At 43.3% G+C, this 22,968-nt stretch overlaps 1 protein-coding gene across 4 annotated transcripts in view; it reads right to left on the bottom strand.

Moving 5' to 3' along the window:
- PSME4 (proteasome activator subunit 4) overlaps positions 1 to 22,968 on the bottom strand; it is a 218,513-nt gene that overhangs the window by 25,886 nt on the left and 169,659 nt on the right. For all 4 annotated transcript variants that reach the window (XM_073339167.2, XM_073339165.2, XM_073339166.2 and 1 more), the window contains 4 exons: positions 21,723 to 21,931; positions 21,247 to 21,332; positions 10,392 to 10,520; positions 8,156 to 8,311 (listed from right to left, as the gene is read on the bottom strand). In XM_073339167.2, coding sequence (XP_073195268.2) covers positions 8,156 to 8,311; positions 10,392 to 10,520; positions 21,247 to 21,332; positions 21,723 to 21,931 — 580 coding nt within the window. The remainder of the gene's footprint in view (positions 1 to 8,155; positions 8,312 to 10,391; positions 10,521 to 21,246; positions 21,333 to 21,722; positions 21,932 to 22,968) is intronic.

Below are 22,968 nucleotides of genomic sequence, written 5' to 3'. Positions count from 1 at the left end.
AAAGGGGGAGTGTCGGATGCCTGCGTACCTGGGTGCAGGACAGCAGAGTGCTGATGAGAGTGGTCAGGTTAGGCATTGTGGGGTATCTGCTGGAGGTCATTTACAGTGACATAATCAAGTGGGATATCTACACTGATACTTTGTCGATATAACTTTGTCGCAAAAAGTTCTACGCTTCTTGTCAAGGTTTTATTTTGTGAGCAAAGCACGAGAGTTTTGTCAGCAGAGATAGCACTGTAGTGTGTATACCTCCACTGTTCTGCCGACAAAACCTGACTTTTGTCAACAGAACTGTGTAATATAGACAAGGCCTAGGACATGGGTTTTATGGCCCATTACAACAACTTGTAACACACCCTGCTGCCTAGGAACCCACCATTGTCCTACAACTGCAGAGCTGTTCATTGCCCATTTCAAGTGGTCATCTACAACATGCTTATGCTTAGTCTGTCCCACCTTGCATTTAGCTTGGACACTCTAGATTCGTTCTCCAGACTTGAGGAAGAGCTCTATGAAGCCTGCAAGTTTGTCCCTTCCAGCAACAGAAGTTGGTCCAAAAAGAGATATTACCTCACCCACCTTGTGTCTCTCATGTCCTGGGACCAACACAGCTACAACAAAACTGCAAACATGAGGGCTGGGCTGAGAACTGTGGAACTGATTCCTGAGGAACCCATGAGAAATACTAGAAATTTAAAAAGTCCATTAAGAGAGAGGCAAAAGAAGTGGTGGGGAGAACCATCAATTTTAGCATTTTTACTTAAAATAACCTGAAAATCCACTTCAGAACTAAGAACTTGTCTGCCACGTTTCAGCCCACAACAAAGAGACAAGGTATATAGACTATCAGAAATGAGGTTCTATACTGAAATAACCTTCTCATTAAATATAGCACGATGAAAGCAATGCTATGGTAATTACTGAAACATACTGGAACTTGCCAATTCTTATAATGAAAAAACAAGATTACTGCTACAGTAAAGTAAAGTTTCCATGGTAACAACATGATTGCAAGAGATTACTACACAAAATAGCTTTTGCTGATATCTACCTCGGCAGTTCAAGGACATACGTTTTATCTAATTATTTGCAAATCTATGTAACTATTAAAAGTGAACATCCATTTTTGTAAATTTTGTAAATGTGGGATTATGTGATGCATGCTTTGATTAGTACGGATAACAAATTATCTAGGCTCACAGCTCTTGTTCTACTGTAATACTATGACATGCAGTGACATGACTGGTACCAAAGAGACCTGCTGGAGAATGGAGCCAGTGCATTGGGAGCAGACGGTTAAAGTGCTGTTCTTTAAATACAAGGTGCAATCTCGCACAATTTGAAATATTAATTCTATATTTATGTTTTTTAAATTACTTGCAATTCACCTTTCACAGCTTAGATTTTCATAATAGTGAGACTTTTCACCCCAATTTTAAACAGATTTTACACAAAAGCATGACACAAGAGGGACTTCTTCTCCTTCAAAGAAGAGAAACATGTTACATGAAAATGAACTTTTGGTTAGGCATTATGTAAAAGTTGTCCACAGAACAAACTGGTATTTGGGGACCAGAGGTGAAAGGGCTCAGTTCTGGCTGAAACATTAACATTTCTCACTATGATTCTGCACTGTACATTATATATTACACATTATTTATATATATATTCAAACCCATGTGATTTCATAAAACCCTTTTTAATATATCCAATACATTATTGGTATAATATTAATTTAAAAAGCTTTACCGAAAGGAAGAATTTCACAAATTAGAAGCCCTGCTGACAAACATTTGAGGTTCCCATGAACGCTCTTTGTAATGCACCTCGCATTCATGCCCACGAGTGCTCTCAAGAGCACAGATGCATTAAAATCACCATTTGGATTTGAATTGCTTTGATTTGTGCATCCTGAGCATTAGTAGTTTCCTAGAAACCAAATTTCTCAACATTTCTAATACACAGAGTACTGCTTTGATGGTCAGAATACTTATGGCCTATCTGTTCTCCAATGAGATACTAGGTTTTCTCAAATCAACATCTGGCTTTTAAGCTGGATGCATTTAAGTTACTTAGGAACTTGAAAAAAACAGTTACTAACTTCCTGTAACTGTTGTTCTTCAAGATGTGTCTACTTGCTCCGAGCACTACTGCTGGAAAGTTTTCTCCTGAGTAGTATCGTTTGGGTTGGCTCTGGTACCCCTTGGAGTCACACCCTCATAACGGTGGTATATAGGGCCCCACCGACCTGCTGTCCCCTCAGTTCCTTCTTGCTGCCTAACTCCAACAGAAGGGCAGACCAGGGTGCGGAGCGGGTTTGGAATGGACATAAGCAACACATCTCGAAGAACAGTAGTTACAGAAGGCTAGTAACTATTTGTTCTTCTTCGAGTACTTGTTCATGTCCATTTCAGTGTAGGTGACTCCCAAGCAGCTGCACCAGTCGAGAGTTTGGAGTTCATTGGCACACTGACTGTTACACAACTTGGCTGAAACCCACATCGTCTCTAGCTTGCTGGGTGATGGCGTAGTGGGATGCAAAAGTGTGGATTGATGACTATGTTGCTGCCCTACAGATGTCCTGAATCAGAACTTGGGCCACGAACGCAGCTGATAATGCTTGAGACTCTTGTAGAAAGGGCTCTCAGTGGAGGAGCTGGGACCTTCACTAGGTTGTAGCATGTGCGGATACAGGAAATGATCCACGATGAGATTCTGTGAGCTGACAGTGGACAGCCTTTCATTCTGTCTGCAATGGCTATAAAAAGCCGAGTAGATTTCCAAAAGAGTTCAGTCCTTTCCATGTAAAACACTAGTGCACACCAAACATCCAGCACATGGTGTGTCTGTTCCTCCCTGTTAGAATGTGGTTTCTTATAATGAATAGGATAGGAAGATAACCTAGTTATTATGGAATTGTGAGACTACCTTTGGCAGGAAGGCCGGGTGGGGCCACAGCTGCATCTTGTCCTTGAAAAAGACTGTGTACGGTGGTTCTGAAGTAACAGCTTGGATCTCTGAAACCCTTCTGGCTAAAGTAATGGTGGCCAGGGAGGACAGCTTCCAGAACAGATAGAGCAGAGACCACATTGTCAGCAGTTCGAATGCAGTAGAACCTCTGACCCCTTAGCTCCGGTGGAACTTCTTCCACTGCTCTCACCTTAGAAGCGCCTGCACCTCCTGGTCCAGAAGTTGCTTGTGAGAAGGTCCTTGAAGAGGGATGGGAAGGGAGGGTGGGAAAGAGGGGAACAACTGACTTGAAGAGTGTATCCCAGATCTATTGTGTGTAGCATCCAGCGATTTGAGGTAATGCGGGCCCATCCCTACTAGAAGTGGGATATCCAGTCCACAAATATAGGAGAAATCAGATCCACACATTGTCCTGATGCATTCCAACAAAAGGCCTGCTTAGACCCTGCAGATTGCCTCGGGAGTGTGGAGAGGGAGGCAGGCACCGGGGCAGACAAGGACTGGGATGGAGAACTTCTCTTATAGCCTCTACTCCTTCTTCTGCTATAGTCTTGTCTCTGCTGTGGGGTGTAGAAGCGTGCCATCGGTTGGGGCTTAGAGTGCTTCCTGGCAGGAGCCGGTGTACGCAACTCCAGGGATTTCAGGGTGGCTCTGGAGTCTTTCAGACTAGGCAGCTTCAAGTCTGTTTGTTCAGAAAAGAGCAACTTGCCTTCAAATGGAAGGTCCTGCACAGTCTGCCGCACCTCAGAGGGCAACCCCAAGGACTGAGGTCATGAGCTTCTTTTCACGATCACAGCTGAAGCCATAGATCGGGCTGCTGAGTCTCCCACACCCAAATCTGCCTGAAGGGACTTCCTTGCCACCGATTTCCCCTCTAAAGCTAGGGCCAAGAACTCGCCTGACTCCTGAGGCAAAAGCTCCTTGAATTTCGCTATTGCACTCCAGGAGTTGAAATCATATTGGCTCAGGAGTGCTTGCTGGTTTGCCATCCTGAGATGGAGGCCGCCAGTTGAGTACACCTTCCTGCCAAAAAGGTCTAGTTTTTTGGCATCTTTAGCCTTGGGAGTCGGCCCTTGCTGACTTTGCTGCTCCTGCTCATTTGCCACTGAAACCACCAACGAGCTCGGTGGTGTGTGTATGTACAGAAATTTATACCCTTTGGGAGGGACAAAGTATTTTATCTCCATCCTCTTTGCAATAGGTTGGAGGGACACAGGAGTCTGCCATAAGGCCCTGATGGGGTCCAAAATTGCATCGTTCAAAGGCAGAGCCACCCACGATGGCCCTGAAGCTGCTAAGATGTCTACCAGGGCATGGAAAGATTCAGAGATCTCCTCCACCGGGCTGCCAGTGTTAGCTCCTGAATGGTGGGAGATTGTGGTACTGGGAGTGACATTAACTCCCTCACTACCTCAAATGCTTCCGGTGTGGATGGTAGCACCAGGGCTGTTGAACTCCGGTGGCTCTCTCTTGGTGGAGAGTCCAAAGGTGCCGGATTCAATAGTGCCCTTCCTGGGGTCGGAGTCAACAGTACCTTATGCACCACTGGCATCTCCGAATGGCCCAGCACGAGTCATACACTGTCAGAATCTCTATGCCCCGCAGACCTTGGGGTTGGGGAATGCTCCCCGGTCAGTTTTTCTCTGATTCTTTCTTGGCATTAGTGATGGAGAGCAGTGCCGAGAGTCCCGTGCCGGAGTTGTCTTCCTTGGCACTGGAGATGAGTGTAAATGCTAGGAGTCCCAGCCCATAGCGGAACGGCACAGTGGTGGACAAAATAAGGTAACCCTTCCCAGAAACTTTCTGCAAAGGATTGCAGAGTACCTCCCAGATTACAAGGTGGAAAAAGAAGACTCGGGAGGACATGTTTAATCAGTTAATGCACGCCTCTGAGAGTGACAAGACGGAGCTCAGAGTACGGAGGATTACACTGTCTGAGAAACTGGATATGGACAGGGAGGACAGGAGAGCATGCAGGGAACAAGAGCATGCCAGTCAGGAAGAGATGCTGCGGATTATGAAGAAGCAATCAGACATGTTGAGGTCCAAGAAAGGCTGCTGGATGCTAGAGTCCCTCTGCAGTCTATGCTGAACCTGCTGCCATCAGCACCGAGTTCTACATCCTCCTCCCACAACCGTCCTATGAGGCGGGGATGGTGGGGTATTCGGTATCCCTTGCACTCAACACCAGGGGAGGGCACAAGGACCAGAAAGAGCCCATTCCCACACCTTTGATTGTTACTGCAGTGCATCTGTAAGCAAGCTTTCCTTGTTTCTCCCCCCACAGTGTTATCAGCCCTTTTTGCCCCAGGTTATCTTACTTTTCCTAGCTGTCTCTGTGTGTTTGTGTGCATAATAAAACTTAATGGACTGAGCAGAAAAGGCTCTTTATCCATTCAGCACACGGTGGTTGGTGGGGGTGGAGTTTACAGGGAAGAAAATGCAATGGAGGGGACAGTTTGGTAAGGAACAGCACAGGTAAGTGTCACATTACTCTGGCTCATTGCTGAAACTGGTTTTCAAAGCCTCCTGGAGAAGCAAAGTCCCTCAGTGTGCTCTTCTTATTGCCCTGGTGTCTGGCTGCTCAAAATTGGCTGCCAGGCAATCTGCCTCAACCTCTCACCCCAGCAGAAACTTTTCTCTCTTTGTTTCACAGATATTATGGAGCACACAACAGGCAGCAATAACAATGGGGATATTGCTTTCACTGAGGTCTAACCTAGTAAGCAAACAATGCCAGTGATCTTTTAAAGGTCCAAAGGCACATTTCATCACCATTCTACACTTGCTCAGCCTATGGCTGAATCAGTCCTTATCACTGTCCAGGCTACCTGTGTACGGCTTCATAAGCCATGGGAGTAAGGGGTAGGCTGGGTCTCCCAGGATCATGACTGGCATTTCAACATCACCAATGATTATTTTGCAGTCTGGAAAGAAAGTCCCTGTTTGCAACTTTCTGAACAGATCTGTGTTCCTAAAGATAGGTGTGTCATGCACCTTTCCCGACTATTCCACGTTGGTGTCAGTGAAACCACCCCTGTGATCCACCAGCGCTTGCAACACCATTGAGAAATCCCCCTTTCAGTTTATGTACTCTTTGGCAAGGTGGTCTGGTGCCAAGATAGGGATGTGTGTTCTGTCTATCGCCCCACTGCAGTAAGGGAACCCCATCATGGCAAAACCATCCACTATGTCCTGCACGTTGCCCAGAGTCACTATCCTTCTTAGCAGAAGTCTGTTAATGACCCTGCAAACTTGGATCACAACAGATCCCACTGTAGATTTATCCACTCCAAATTGATGCCACACTGACCGGTAGCAGTCTAGCATTGCAAGCTTCCACACAGCTATCGCCACTCGCTTCTCCACTGTCAGAGCAGCTCTCATTTTAGTATTGCTACACTTCAGGGCTGAGGAAAGCTCTTCACACAGTTCCTGTAAAGTGGCCTTACACATTCAGAAGTTCTGCAGCCACTGCTCATCATCCCACAGCTGCATAACGATGCAGTCCCACCAGTCAGTGCTTGTTTCCCGGGCCCAGAAATGGTGCTCAACCCTGTCAAGGTGATGCGTGACTGTCACCAGCAACTGTTAATTGCTCCGCTCTAGGTCTTCCAGCAGGGCTGGTTGTGTGGCATCACACTACTCCATGTGGCGGCTCTTGTATCGGCTATGTAAATACTGCACGATAAGGCACAAGGTGTTTGTAATGCTCACAACAACAGTGTACAACCGAGCAGGGTCCATGCTTATCGTGCTATAGTGTCCTCGTGGGTAACCCAGGTTTATGAAAAAAGATGTGAAAAATGCTTGGTTTGTTTGCTGCTGATTTCAGGAAGGGAGGGAGGGACGTAAGGGACGCCATGTTGCCATAACCACCCATGCCAATGTTTTGGTCTCGTAAGGCACTGCAAACCCAACCCAAAATTCCACTTGGCTACTTGCACTGTGGGATAGCTACCCACAGTGCAGCACTTCGTGCATCAATGCAAGCCCTGTTAGTGAGGATGCACTCCGCTGACACAATGAGCGTAGTGCAGACACACAAGATCAAATTGCTTAAATCGGAGGCTTGATGTCAACTTAACTTTGTAGTGTAGACATGGTCTTAGTCCGACTAAACTTCTGGAAAATCCTAGTAACACAGATAATCTCTTAAAGACACAAAACTAAAAATTACTTCAACAGTGGTGATAAATGGAAGATATTTAAAATGCATTTCTACTCTGAAAAGAAACTGTATAAAAAGGTCATTGTAAAGTTATGTTTCTATATTTTGATGGCTTCCATAGCAAATTTTTTCAATTTGAAAAGTAAAAAGATGTTTTTTCTAACAGTCAGTCCTGCAGACTCAACCTACAATCTGAGTCAGGCTTAGGTTTTTTGTTTTTGTTTTTTAAATTACTCTTGCATCACACCAGTAATAATGGCTCTGCAAGACAAATTCTGCCCTCAGATGTGGGCAACTCCATTGTCTTCAAATTATATCTGTGCTACTCTACTGAAGACATTCAGAACTGAAGCCAGAATTTGGTTCTGCAATAGGAACTTATTTCTGATGTATTAGCCTAGACAGAGTCCAGTTCACTTGCTCATAGTACTGCAGAACCAGTATTGCCAATCTGAGTCAAATGAAGTAAAAACTTACTTTTGTCACTGTAATCAGCTGCTGTGAATGAATACACACAGGTAACCTCTGCTGAGTAAGAAAGTGTTATTTTTACATAATCAGATTTTAGAGTAGAAATGCATTTTAAATCTGAAGGTTGGGTTTTCTACTAATACCCATTATGTCCTTAGTACTGTAAAGATACTACCTCTCTTCCAACTGTATTTAAAACAGGACAGAAAACATTGGGAGGCTTGTGCCATTTTATTATTGCTAATGAAATGCTTTCTGGAATAATTTTGTTTTCCTTTTGAAAGTAGAATTTTTTATAGAATACAGTTCTATACAAGTTAGCATTTTTATTATATATTCAAGAAACTAAACACAAATGCATTTTCTATTAGTGCTAAATATGGCAAACTTTCTATTCTTTGTATGAAGTTACACAGTAAGAGGCAAGAAACTAGATATATAAAGATAAATATAAAAAAACTTTAGTTCTGCTTCTTTTATTCACGTTCCATGTCTTTCACTGAAAGTCAAAATACATGGGAATAGGTATAACTTCATGTTTACCTCAAGCTGTTCATCTTCCAAAAGTTTTATAACCAACCATCTTATGTCATTGACAGCTTCTTCATTGTTGAGGAAGATAAAGAGATTATAAAATACCATAGTCTGGAGGTAGGTCAGTATTGTGTACCTAGCATGCCAAGAACTGCTTCTTGCTGTCTGAAAGCAACAAAGATTAAACAGTTGGAATTAAAAACAAGGGCATGTAGACAAGCTATTTGATTTACTCTAAATATTGTCATGTACCATTACGTAAACCTTTTGTGCTGCTGCAGCAAGTTACACATAAAAGTTGGTTTCCCTCCTTATAGTTAGCTTTGTTTTGTTTATGTTCTTCGAGGCTAAATTTCCAAAGCATCTAAATACTTAATATTTGTAGTACTGGATATATAACTGAGAAACTAAACAGATCACACCTTTTGATTTGTTCATGACCTCAGATACCAGCCTGTTCTAAGTGGCCAGTTAGTTATGCTCAAAGTTTAGTTATGCTCAATTTTGCATTGAAATTGTCTGTATAGTGGACTTTAACTGTGAAAAAAATGCTTATTACTGACAAAAGATGTAAGCAATGGGTGAAAGTTGAACTAGTACCACCACTTTGACTGCATCCACTGCTGACACCCATTTTCAGTAATGGGTAATTTTTCTAGAGTAGATGAAGGTTGAAAGATTAAAGGAAAAAATCCATTTGCTCAATTTTTTATTTTGTGCATTTGATAGCACTTTGTATACTATCAGTTTCTCCATTTCTCTATATAGTCTGTTTTCCTTTTCATTTGTGTGGGTCTTTCACAAAGTTATAAATAGGACAGACCTACATTTTAACAGAAAAATACCATTGTAAAACCACAAAAAATAGGAGAGGGACCCAAGAGAACATGCTGCTTTCTGAAACTACATTTCAACTTGTTTTAGGATAGTCAACTGGAAATCTGTTCTATGTCTAACGCTGCGAGTCTGCCACAGAGGTCACGGAAGTCACAGATTCTGTAACTTTCCGGGACCTCTGTGACTTCTGCAGCCTTCCAGTGCGCCTGACCGCAAGGATACCAAGCCGCACTGGGCCCCACAGCAACAGTGGTGGTCCTGGGTTGCCCCACCCCCGCCAGCAGCAGTGTTCCTGGGTGGTCCCCCATCAGCAGTGGCGGCGGGCACCCTGGAGCATTCCCCCAGAGCGGCGGCAGGTGGCTCTCCTGGAGTACAACCCCAGAGTGCCCCCAGCACCAGCAGCGTCCCCAGAGCCTCCCAGGACACTCAAGATTTAGTCAGGGGTGTATAGTACAAGTCATGGACAAGGTCACGGGGCCGTGAATTTTTGTTTGTTGCCAGTGGTCCTATCCATGACTTTTACTAAAAATACCCATTACTAAATCTTAACCGTAATTACGTCCCTTTCAAAGTGACATTTTTATTTTAAGCCGACTTGTTACTAAACCCTTACTTATTTTTATTCCTTAAAATAAATTTTACATCCCATTTGGGGCAAATATTTGACAAGTAAAAAATAAAACTGGAAATAGAACTTTTTTGAGATAGTATTTTGTTAGAAACAAAATGTGAAACATTCATAACATTCATGTATTTTTCCCTTACAGGATTTATACTCATAGGAACCTAAATGTAAGTTTAATCCTTTTTCCGCTTAAGATAACTATACTTTCAAACACTGGGTATAATTTTTAGTGAACAAACTAGAAGAAAGGCAATCCTTTCTTTACAAAGAGTTTAATGCTTTATTAGTATGTATTTCTGCTTGGCAATAAATAAATAAATAAATAAATAAAAACTGGAAGCTGATACAAAAGCCATTTTACAAAGTTAATTCAGATTATTGTTCCTGATGACCAAACATTAACATGGAATTTATTACAAAGCAAAGGAAGTCAGCAGTCTCAGTAGTGCTGCCTTTTTGGCTGGTGTACAGCGAATTACTGCAATCAAGAGTTTAACTAAGTACTTAAACATTCTTCATGATTTTGGTGAGATGTATGCCACTTCAATATAGAAATGAACGAATAAAGTAGTTACACTAACAACAGTGTCACTATACAGACTCAAAGAATATAAGCGGCAAACTATTTCAAAAACTGCAGAAGACCTTTGCACATATAGCACTGGCAGGAAATAAGAAATACTTTGTTTCATAATTGTTAACTCAAGTTACCTTGTATGAATAACAAGCTCAACAGGTTTTAAAGTGATGTGCATTCATTAAAACAATTTAGATCACACTCACTTGTTTTAGCACCTGGAGTACCAAAGGCACTTGTTGAGGATATAGCAATCCCTGAGACATTAATGATAAACACATCTTAGCATCTCTTTTGAGTTCATCATAGCTATTGTCATTTTCTACTGGTGCAATCTACAAAATAAGAACAAAACAGGAAGAGTTAAATATTTGTTGCTAAAGAAAAATCCTGAAAGAAAGAAAAAGAAAAAAAAGAAAAACTTCTTTGCATGAAATTAATGTGTTATCTGAGGGGGGAACTATTCGTTTTAATAACTCAGTAGGAAAGATTAAAACTGGGTCAGTCATCAAGAGGGGTCCTACTTACTTTAGATTACCATGTATCTAGGAAAGTTTAAAATTTCTGTATTTTAACATGTAAGATTTATCGACCTATAAATGCTCAACTGGCCTAAATTTGTTAAGTAAGGTAAATGAATGTTAGGCAAAAGTTTGAAAAAATGTTTTTAACATTCTAAGGAAGGATATGAAGTAGATGGCTGTTTAAACAGAAAGTTTTCCATACCCAATTAAGTTTCTCTTTCATATCCTCTAAGCCAGTCCAGACACTTGGGTATAATTCCACCCTGCCAGTAGATAAGCACACAAGAACTTTTTATCCAGGTCACCTCCTGTATAAAACTCAAGTTGCAGTGGGGGAGGTTTAGATTGGATATTAGGAAAAACTTTTTCACTAAGAGGGTGGTGAAACACTGGAATGAGTTACCTAGGGAGGTGGTAGAATCTCCTTCCTTAGAGGTTTTTAAGGTCAGGCTTGACAAAGCCCTGGCTGGGATTATTTAACTGGGAATTGGTCCTGCTTTGAGCAGGGGGTTGGACTAGATGACCTTCTGGGGTCCCTTCCAACCCTGATATTCTATGATTCTATGATTCTGTGTATGAATGGTTTGCTAGCCCACAGAGGGCAGCTGTTGCTGTCTCCAGCAGTAGAGAAGTCCTTTGCGGTTTGATAGACGAAAGAAGAGGAAAAACGGACCTGAGACTGCAGAACTCTCTCAGTCTGGGTCACCCATGTGTGTGGTTTTCCCTTTTAGGCTGTCTGCTGAGAGGTTCAACATGCCCTACTCCAACCTTTGGAACTAACTCAAACTCCTCAGGTTCCAGGCTATTTCCCTCAGAGGCTCTCTCCTTTTGCTTTGTACAAGGTTTGGAATGAAAACAACAGCTGAATTTGACAACTGCTGGTTGCAGTACCATTGGCTAAACAACAGATGCGCTAATAATTCACTTGATTGAGAAAAGATGACAATGTTTTAAAGGTTGTTCTTACATGGGGAGGATATCTTTCACTCTCTTTCAGAAGATCTCTGATACAGAAGAAGTTATTCACCTTGTGCAGTAATGATGGTTGAGATGTGTCTCCTTATGAGTGCTCCACAGCAGGTGTGTCTGCATCCCTGTGTTGCTGATCGGAGAACTTTGGAAGCAGCGTCCTGTGACGGTGCACCCCATAATGCTTTATGGAAATATGTTTATGAATGTATATACAACATAACTAGAATATGTTTTATGCTACATATGCCATGTAACATATCTATGTAAAGGTTACCATCTACTGAATATATTCATCCTATTTGTATGCATGTGTCATTGTTGTATTCGAAGGTATGAATATTGGCTGTATGCTTGTTTGATTTTAAATAGCCATAGTAAGGTATTTGGTCAGCTTCTTTAGAAAGGAATTTGCAAGTACAAGAAGCCCAATCAAGAAGCATGTAACGCACAATGGATCTTGGAAGGCTCCAATCCACATAAGAAGTCTACACAAGGATGTGCAAGGTACACCTCTACCCCGATATAATGCTGTCCTTGGGAGCCAAAAAAATCTTACCGTGTGTAGTGGGGTGGCTGCCCCACTCCTATACTAGAGGGGGCTCCAGCAGGCCAGAGAGGCTGTGCAGGTGGGCGGCCATTCAGAGAAGGCTTGCTAGGGAGCCAGAGGCTGAGTAAGAGATAGCCAATCAGGGCCAGGCTCAGCCCTATATAAAGGCTGCCCAGGAAGGGAGCAGGCAGTCTCTCCCAGGCCTTCAGAGGGTGAAGGTCTGTCTCTGTGCAAGGGGACTAGCACCAGGGACAGCGCAGTCCAGGGCAGGCGATGGGAGCAGAAGGAACTCCAGCCCAGTATCTGCCAGGCTGCAGGCCCTGAGGGAAGGGCCGGGCCGGTGCAAAGGGGACAAAGGGGAAGTGACCCAGGGAGAGAGGCAGACAAGGGGAGAGAAGGAGGGCAGGAAGGCTGCCGCCAAAGGGTCCCTGGGTCGGGACCTAGAGTAGAGGGCAGGCCTGGGTCCCCCCCTTCCCCATGGCACATACACCCAAGCTGTTGGATGTGGCGATAGTGGACTACACTGGACCCCTGGCAAAAGGGGTTAGACTTTGGGGTGTGGTTGGCCGCTGTGGCTGGGCAAAGTGAAAGACTGCTCCCCCCCTCCCCCCCCATAAGGGGGTGAATGAGGACTAGGAAGCACTGCTGGAGGACAGTGTCTTGAAGAGGACATCACATGGAAGGAGCAACCCGGGTCCAAGAGAGGGTGAGAGACGGACAGGACACCACCAGTGAAGGGCGCTCCACACTGGACTGAGCTAATTCTCTGATGAGTCAGCAGGAAGCCCTGCGGTGGTGAGTCCCAACCCCATCACACCGTGTTATAGGTGAAACCACGCTATATCGAACTTGTGTTGATCCACCGGAGCACACAGCCCCACCTCCCCGGAGTGCTGCTTTACCGCATTATATCTGAATTTGTGTTATACTGGGTTGCGTTATATAGGGGTAGAGGTGTAGCATGTGGACAATGGCTGCTGTCTGTAAAAACGGAGTCATGCATGGACATGTAACTTGCCCATGTGACTCCAAAACTCCATCGTGGAGCTGGACTTTGCATAGACGAGAGGGGGTCTCTGCCCACAAGAGAGTCTATTTAAACCCTGGGAGACCCCTTCATTTTGTCTTCAGCTGGTACAAGAGATAGCCTCTCCACCCCCAAGGATACCTGAAAGAAACTGGAACAAACGACAGTAACTACAGGGGGTGTGAGTGATTGCTGGATACAGAGTAGAAGGATGTTTCTGTTCAAAATGTTCTGTGTAAATTAATTTTGTTTTGTGTGCAAATGAGGAATGTATGTGTAAAGAAATAAGTGTGAAGGCCATCGCTGAGCCAGATGTACAAGAAAGAAACTAGAAACAAATGCAAGGGCGCCAGGAGGCTGCAACACGCTCCTACTGAAATGTCAGAGGAGGGCAAATTAATGACTCTAAAAATAAGACAGGCACCTATCAATGGGGACAAAATAGCTGTGATCAAAACCAGCATGGGATAATTCCCTGAGGAACTTGATGAAAGAACAAGATAAAGAATAAGGACAAGTTAAAAACAAACAAACAAGCACTCGTCAAACAACAGTTGATTACAGCATGATAGTGCAAAATTCATTGATCCCAATGAAGGAAACAGGAAACTATATGAACAGGGTGCCTTGCCATGAAACTTAGGGTTCATCCTGCCAAGACTTCCCCGAAGCATCGTGTTGCGACCGATGAAACCTGGCTCCTCCCTACTGGTGATCAACCCAGCTGGTCATTAGGCTGATCTGGACTTTGGGCTGGTAACTATAACATCGACTGGCAGGACAGTGTGTGTTTGTGTGTGTGGTGTGACTGAATGCATTTGCTAATTGTTGTATCTTCAATAAACGCGGCGTATTGCCTTTTCCCCTGAAAAAGATCCCGTGTGCTTCTTATAAGCACAACATTTTTGGTGGAGAATTGCGAAAGGGGGAAAGACATGCACTGTGATTGTTGAACATACTGCTAAATATTGTTAAAAGGTATACCATACGTATAAAGTGATCAATCATTCAGGTGTGCACAACCCTGGGCGTAGAAGCGTCGGGCAATAAGGGGAGGATTAGAGCCCTCGCTCCAACCTGTCTGTTGGGGAAAATGATATAGATAAGATATACACAAACTGTCTAGTTATATACACCCCCGGTCGTAGAAGTGCTGTGCCATAAGGGGGAGGTTTAGAGTCCTCGCTACTACCCATCTGTCGGGAAAAAATTGCACAGATGATATACTCTTGGTCGTAGCAGAATTGAGCCCAAAAGGTTTAGTGTTTCCCCCTCCTGCTCTGTCAGGCAGAGTTCTTTTTAGTGGGTATAGACTTTTGTGTTTTGTAAGTCCCAGCATGAGCGTGGGCGTGGAAGAGTTATAAAGGTAAAAGAGATTCATAAAGAAATATGTTTAGGCGGTATTTTCTATGTGAGACCCAACTCTGAAGGATATAGGAGTGTGGGCAAATAGTGGTAGCACCTGTCTAGGAAATGTTTAAAAGGAAGCAATCAAAGATGATACTTTGTTCAAGAGATTACTCCTTTTAAACAGATCTTGCTCCATTAAACCAAACTCTGAAGGATATAGGTGTCTGGGCAGTGTAGTATATTTTGTGAGTGATATTGTGGTGATTTCACAATTTTGAAAGAAATGTTTTAGGAAAGGGACCAGGAAGGGTGGGGGCTTGTTGAGGAGCCCACCCTCCTTGCTAAATTGGTAGTGGAACAAAGCCTGTGTCCATAAAAAGGGACAGTTCAACGAGGAAAGCAGAATCGGGCCCAGACAAGCAGGCAGTCAACAAATAAAAAAATTGGAAAACAGGTTGGAAGCCCTGAGGGCATAGTGGCAGAAGTATATATAAAAAAGTAAGTACAGGCATGGGGAATTCAAATCCCTGGAACAATACTTGGAATGGTGAAATCTGAGTTGATGAAGGTTTTTCCCCTGAAAAAGATCCCGTGTGCTGCTTATATGCATAACACACTGCAGGTGACTCCTGAGCAGTACCCCTTTTGGAGGCCTGGGACTTCAGAGTGGCATCAGTTAGAGAGGACAGTACTGTGGAGCTGAAGATGGCATCAGAGGCAGAGTCCCAAGTGATTGCATAGTGTTCTGTAAAAGTGTGGCCTGACATCCATGTCTCTGCTCTGCAGGTTTCTGAGACAGGGACATCCTTGAAAAAAGCGACAGATGAGGAAATCGATCTTGAGGAACATGTCTGGATCGAGTTGGGGTGTGTGTGTCACATTACAAATTTGGTAGCACTGTCTGATGTAATTCAAGACCCGCTTACAGAGTCTTTGGGCTGATGCTGCTGAGCTGTTGGATCGTTCCACCACAATGAGGAAAAGTCATGGGGACTTCCAGAAGGCCTTTGTAGAATGCTAGAGCTCTCCTAACATCTAAGGTATGTAGTATAGCCTCCCTATTGTCTTGGTGAGGCTTGCGATAGAAGATTATAAGGTGGACTTACTGATTCATGTGAAAAGGGGAAGTTACCTTAGGGATGAATTTTGGATGAGGCCTGAGTGTAATCTTGCCTGGAAAGAATACTGTTTAGGGGGGGGATGTGCCATCAAAGCTGCTATCTCCCCTATTCTTCTAACTGAGGTAATTGCTATCAGGAAGGCTGTTTTCATTGATAGGTACATCAACAAACAGGTGGCCATGGGTTCAAAGCGGGGGGCCTAGTCAGCCCTTTCAGTACCAGGTTTAGGTCCCACGAGGGGGTAGGAGTCAAGATTGATAGAAGAAATTCATTATACCCTTAAGGAACCTTTTAGTGGTTGGGTGTGATAGTACCGAGTACCCCTCTATGGGTTGTTGAAAAGCTGTGACAGCTGCAAGATGGACCCTAATAGAGTTTAGAGACAATACTGACTTTAAGGGTCAGAGAATATTCCAGAATATGTGGGAGAGTTGCTGACATTGGTGAGATTTGTTACGATGTACACCAAATCTGAAACCTGGACTATTTCTGCAGGTAAGTACGTCATGTGGAGGACTTTCTACTGTGTATTAGAACCTCTTGTACTTCCTTTGAGCATCAACTTTCTAGATGCTGGAACCATGCAGGAGCCATGCTTTGAGGCAGAGAATCCCAAAGTCGGGATGTAGGGTACACGCTTTATCCTACGAAAGGAGATGTGGAATGGTTGGAAGGGAAACTGGAAGGCACATTGAGAGCTGTGTCAGGTAAGGTACCAGGTCTATCTTGGCCGAGTAGGAGCAATCAGGACCGTGAGCTTAGTCCCTTCGGCAGTAGAGGAAACGGAAGAAAGGTGTAAAGAAGGTCCTTGTCCCGGGGAGAAGAACATCACTCAGAGTGTTGTCTTGAGCAGCAGCATGGCCACTTCTTGTTCTGGTATGCAGCAAACAGGTCTGTGGATTGTGTTCCCCATCATGTGAAAAAGTCATGGAGTACTGACGGGTGCATCTCCCACTTGTGATCGTGCGTGAATTAGCAACTGGGGTCAGCTGCTATTGAGGTCTGCATGCCCAGGAAGGAAGCCGTGGACAAGGTGATGTTGTGAGAGATGCACCAGTTCCATAATTTCATTGCTTCTGTGCATAAGGAGGGCGACCTGGCCCCTCCCTGGCAAATGTAGTATCTGCAGGCTATCTTGTCTGTTAGGATATTTGTATGTGATCCTGCTATCAGCGGGAAGAAATGGGTGCAGGCATTCCTGACCGCTCTCAGGTCGAGGAGATTGATGTGTAGAGATATCTCCAGAGGTAGCCATTTGCTGAGTGATGTATCGGTGGTAAGCAGTGATGATGGCGTCCTCTGTGAGAAGAGAATCCCTTTGCATACATTGGCTAGGTTCTTTCACCAGTCCAAGAAGCTTTTGATCATGGTAGGTAGTGACAGGGGTTTGTCCACACCGTCTTTGTTCGGCCTGTAAACTGAACTGAACCATAGTTGGAGGCATTGCATGTGGAGTTTGGTGTGCAGTATCACAGCTGTGCCCACTGCCATATGCCCCAACAGTTGGAGGCAGAGTCTGGTTGGTACTTGAGGACTGCATTGATCCGTGTCTATGAGTGAGACCAGGGATAGGAACCTGTGTTGAAGTAGGAAGGTTTGGCCTGCAGAGCATCCAAGTTGACTGCCATGAATTCCAGGTGTTGCATTGGCGTGAGGGTCAACTTCTGGGTGTTGATCTGAAAGCCCAGTTCTGTGAACAAATGTATAGCGGTGTTGATGGCTCAATGAGCCTCCTAGAGCGATCGGGCTCTGAGGAGACAATCGTCCAGGTAAAGATAGATCATTATCTTTTGTGAATGTACATGAGCGGCTACCACTGAGAGAACTTCGGAAAATAGGGACCAATGAGAGTCTGAAGGGGAGGACTCTGTATTAGCAATGGTGTGTCCCAGAGTGAATCTGAAAAATGGTCTGTGAGCTGGTAGTACTGAAATATGAAAGTAGACGCCCTGTAGGTCAATACCTGAAAACCAGTCTCCCTGTTCCAGAGGTGGAATGATCATCGATAAGGTGACCGTCTTGAATGTCTGAGCTTTGACAAACTTGTTGCAAGCTCTGAGATCCAGTATGGGTCTCCAACCTCCCTCCCTTTTGGGTATTAGGAAGTAAAAAGAATAGAACCTCTTGCCTTGTAGATGTTGAGGGACTGGTTCTCTAGTTCCTAACTGGAGGAGTCAATCTATCTCCAGTTGCAGCAGACTCTCATAAGAAGGGTCCCTGAAGAGTGACAGGGAAGAGTGTTGTGGAGGGGGTAGAGAGGTGAAGTGGATGGAGTACCTGGATCAGATGATTTCTAGGACCCATCTGTTCGACATTATGCGTTCCCAGGCACTGTGGAACCCTGCCAAATGGTGGCCAAGTGGGTGCACGGTCATAGACAGTAGTAGGGAGTGGTCTTACGGTGCCTCGACCTGCCCCTCAAAAAAGTGGTGCTGAGAGGCAGGGGCTGGGTTGAAGATTGTGGACCAGATGCCTTATGTTTTGGGAATTTTCCCTTTTTTCTTTGTGGCTCATAATGGCGCTGTGATGGGAACTGAGATGAATAATCTATGTGTTGGGATTGGGGGCTAAAAGATCTCTTTTGTCCCCATGTGTAGATTCCCAGCAACCGGAGGGTGGCCCTGGAATCCTTCAAGGTGTGGAGGGAGGTGTCAAGTCTTCTCAGCAAAGAGCTGGGCTACTGGCAGAGAGAATGCTTTTGTTGGATATGGCCCTCGCCAAGGCAACAGATGCACTGGGGGTGCTTGTCCACAACCGGGACCGCTTCACTGTAAGTGCAGCACTTCTTTAAGCCCAGAGAGCCTTGTCCAGGGGGGTCTCCCCCACTGTGGGTTGACAGAAGAACAAAGTCCATTCTTCTTCTTTTAGGCAATGGCCAAATAAACAGTAGAAGGAGGAAAAGAAACAAAAGAGGCTTCTAAGGAAGCTAAAAATTAGCAATGGTAAAAGAATAAACAATCCACAATGGACAGCTAAAGCTCCATCTCTAGCTGGGGCAGTTGAGAAGGAAAGCAGGACTGTTAGGGCTTGTCTACACTGGCAAGTTTTGTTGCCAAAAACTGCCTTTTGGAGACAAAACAGCAAGAGCGTACACACTACAATGGGACTTTTGTCGGGAAAAACGCCCAGTATCCCAAAATGCCTGCCCTGATTGCTCTGCTCTGTGTTTTGATCTCTGCTGCCCTGCAGGCATGCGCCCCTCCCCCTTCAAAGCTCCAGGAAGTATCTGTGTGCTGCTCCGTTTGGGGAACAAACAAAGAGAAAATAATTGGAATGCTCCTGTTCTGTCCTGCATTAGGAACACAGCAGCAGGCAGACTGCTGCTGCAGGGGGTGGGGATTCCTCAACATGGAGAGATCACAGAGCTGCTCATGATGCTGCTCTTGGCAGCTGAGGGGGCTGTGGGAGAACTCACAGAGAATCCCAAGATGCGCAGCGATCAGCTCTTCCTTCCCACAACACTGCACTGTGGAATATATACCCATGGTGAATTGCTCACCCTGTTGATGATTGGTGTCCCCAATGTGGGCATGATCTATCGACAAAAGGAGCAAGTGTGAACACCCTTTGGTGATTTTTGTTTTGTCGACTTTTGGGTAAGTTTTGAAAACTTTGACATAAGTTTTGAAAGGTTTCAGAGTAGCAGCTGTGTTAGTCTGTATTCGCAAAAAGAAAAGGAGTACTTTTGGCACCTTAGAGACTAACCAATTTATCTGAGCATAAGCTTTCGTGAGCTACACCTCACTTTATCAGATGCATCTGATGAAGTGAGCTGTAGCTCACGAAAGCTTATGCTCAGATAAATTGGTTAGTCTCTAAGGTGCCAAAAGTACTCCTTTTCTTTTTGACATAAGTTTTGTAAACAAAACTTCGTAGCGTAGACAAGCCCTTAGCCCCTGAACGCTGGCTAGCCTCGTGGTGCAGTACAAGGTGAGACAGCGCATGTGCTGGCCCAATGGACACAGCTACCAAAGTTCTCCGATCAGCAGTCTAGGGACGTAGACACAACTACAGTGGAGAACCCATAGGACATTACTCAAAGAAGAATTCCAGGTCTACCACTGAGTTAGAAGAAAAGTTAAACTGGAAATATTAGCAATATATTTTTGTATCAGTAACCCTTTTGTGTGTTTTGGGGACATACGTTATTTTTAGATAACTAAAATCTGACATTTTATTAAAGTAAGAATGACTCTTCCCACAAAGGTAACCTGTACTTCAAACTGAAATGGATGCTATTCTGCCTTGCTAAGTTCTTATGATGGGCCGATATAGAACACAACGGATCCTGAACTCCCAGTTGATTAAATGAAAAGTGAGGGAGAGTATGTTGTTTTAAAAAAGGTATAAACTGACAAAATTGGTAACCAAGGATTAAAGTAACGAAGTTTGCCTAAGCAAAGTTTTGATTTTTTTCCATTGCCATAGAACAACAGTAGTCTTTCATCATAATGTAAATTTGACAAGATTTTTTAAAAAGACTTTGTCTAATTTACATTCAGTATGCGGGAATTAATGATGAATCCCTTGTGAATTCTAAATTGAATGAAATTTGCTGTTCTTTTTCATGGCCTGAACAGTTGTGAAAAAGCCTGCTTTGTTGCTGTCTATTAATTGAATTTGATCTTAATATAACTATAGGGGCTGTTTCCACCACTGGAGAGAAAAAAAAGTGAAGATGGTGATATTCCAAGTCTAAAGGTACTCATGTCTATTCACAGTGACTTGGGTTAGGGTGGACAGTATAATCTAGAGAAAGCCTGCTAAGAATAATAGGTTCCTTATGTCAGTCATATTTTAGGCCAAAAGGCCAACTGCTGTGAAAAGCAAGCTGTCCCATTCTATGCAGTAGTGGTGAAATGAGCTGTCTCAACTTATGAATGGTAGAAGGACTACAGGAGCCTACCAAGACCTACAGAGTAACTCCATCTTTGAAAATGTAAGGGTCTCACACCTGCTAACACTATGGTGTTGGACTAACTGCAGAAGAAAACAGTTTGACTACACTCTGTAATCTTCTAGAACACTGCAGCTAAACAGCACTGCATAAAGAGTTTCTGAAGTATGAAACCGAATAGTGGTCTGCTGGACACTACTCTACTTCCTTTACCAAGTGTGACCATTAAGTCTCCGCATTCAGAAACTCTGGCCAAGTTCTGCCTGTTCATTGTAAGAGCATACACCTGAAAAATATCTGGATCTCTCTGCACCCTTTCATCATTTTGAAACAGCTCAGGATTCCTCCATAAGATCAATCATATATTTCTATGTGCAAGAATGGGAGGGCGTATTGGAAAAAGGCTAGACCAATGGTTCCAGCTTCTATAAGTACACTATCTATTTCACACATAAGCAAAGGAGGATGTTGGGGCAGAATTTGGCTAGCCATATATATGCACACTTTTCTATTTAAAAAAAACATTTTTTAAAATCAATCATAACATTGCTTTTTATTCATTTATTTTTATAACTTGTTTTTAAACCAAATGTGACTAAAAGCTCAGTAATTAAAATGGGTACCTTGAAAAACAAAGGTAAGAGTTGGAGTTGTTCTGTGACAGCCGTGGAGAAGGACCGACCTGCACTTGCCATCAACCACTTCAGGACTGTTTATAAAAAGACAGAAATACTTACTGAATAACAAGATCAACAAGCAAAATGACAAATATATAGGCCAAATTCACTACTGGCATATCTCACCAGATTTCTACTAATGTTAATGGAGTTGCATCAACAGTAAGTTTGGCTCTGTGCTCTTATGTTAGAGCCCATGAGTTTTCATTAGAATAATTATTATTCAAGCCATAGTCATGTAATTTGGAATAAGTTATACATTAACACAGTCCAACCTACAAGAGGTACAGACACCTCTTTAGTATAAAGCTAATGTAACAGGCAAAATTGCACATTGTAAGTATGCCACTTGCAGTACTCAATCATAATTCTGTGCAGCCAAACACATTGTCTGTTTTCACAAGTTAAATTCAGCAACTCACTGGTTTTCAAGAGTTTAATGCCCTGAGTTCGCTCATCTTGTTCACCAACTCCATTCTCTTCCATAACATGGTTCTGAATTTCTTCATCCACTTCCATAAGAGGTTTGAGCTTTTCAAGTATTCGCGTAGTGAACTCATGGACATGAGGGGACTTTGTTGGAGCAGTATTTGGCAAGGAAACATCTATCATGAATATGTAGGTCAAAACACTAAAAATAAATAACGCAAGTTTATACATTAATATGAAGAAACCAGTTAAATGTGTTCAGTGGCTATTTGCTGCATTTTACTAGTTGAAATTTAATACTTTTTTGAAATTTAAAATTTCTTCCTGTAGACCACATAAAATAAATAAAACCAAATGCTATCTGAAACAGAATGCAACATCATTGTGATTCAGATCTTTACCTCAATTTAAGGCATTACACCATAAGAGTACAATACACCAAGACAAATAACCTCAGTTCACTGAGCTGCTTCACTATATATACACACACATCTAAACCTCAGTGAGAACATGAGGAAAACTATTAATTGAGGGCTTAAAAACTGTTTTCACCTAATGAGAAAGTGAAAGACTCAAGGGGGGGAAAATGCTATGGCTTCTATTTTTAATGAGTTCACATTTTTCATCTTTGACAACGTCTATCTATTGCGTTCGGAATCTTATTTGGCGTGTACGTAACTTGATATCCTGTACGAGAATTATTTTTCTTATTTCTGACAAACATGCTATTTTGCATACAGTACATGAAAAGATATGCTGTTTACTTATAACTCTTTCCTGAAGGTTGCAAACTGTAGACACACAAAATGAATCATACCATAATAAATGGTTAAAAGAAACTGGGCATGTTTAGTCTTGAGAAACAAAGACTGAGGGGAAACCTGATAATCTTCAAATATATTAGGGGCTTTTCTAAAAAGGATGTTGATCAATTGTTCTCCATGGCCATTGAAGGTAGGACAAGAAATAATCACCATAATCTGCAGCACAGGAGATTTAAGTAGATATTAGGAAAAACTTTTTAATCATACGGATAGTTAAGCACTGGAATAAGCTTCCAAGGGAGGATGTAGAATCCCTGTGATTGGAGGTTTCTAAGGACAGGTTAGTCAAAAACCTGTCATGCATAGTCTAGGACTGTGTATTTGGTCCTGTTTCACCATGTAGGGCTGGACTAGATGACCTCTGAAGGTACCTTCCAGCCCTATATCGCTATGATTCCAGATTATTCTCTGACTA

This window comes from Lepidochelys kempii, chromosome 3 (assembly GCF_965140285.1).
Source record: "Lepidochelys kempii isolate rLepKem1 chromosome 3, rLepKem1.hap1, whole genome shotgun sequence".
Lineage (NCBI taxonomy): Eukaryota > Metazoa > Chordata > Testudines > Cheloniidae > Lepidochelys > Lepidochelys kempii.
Note: the sequence above shows the minus strand (reverse complement) of the source record. Positions and strands in the feature narration are given on the sequence as shown.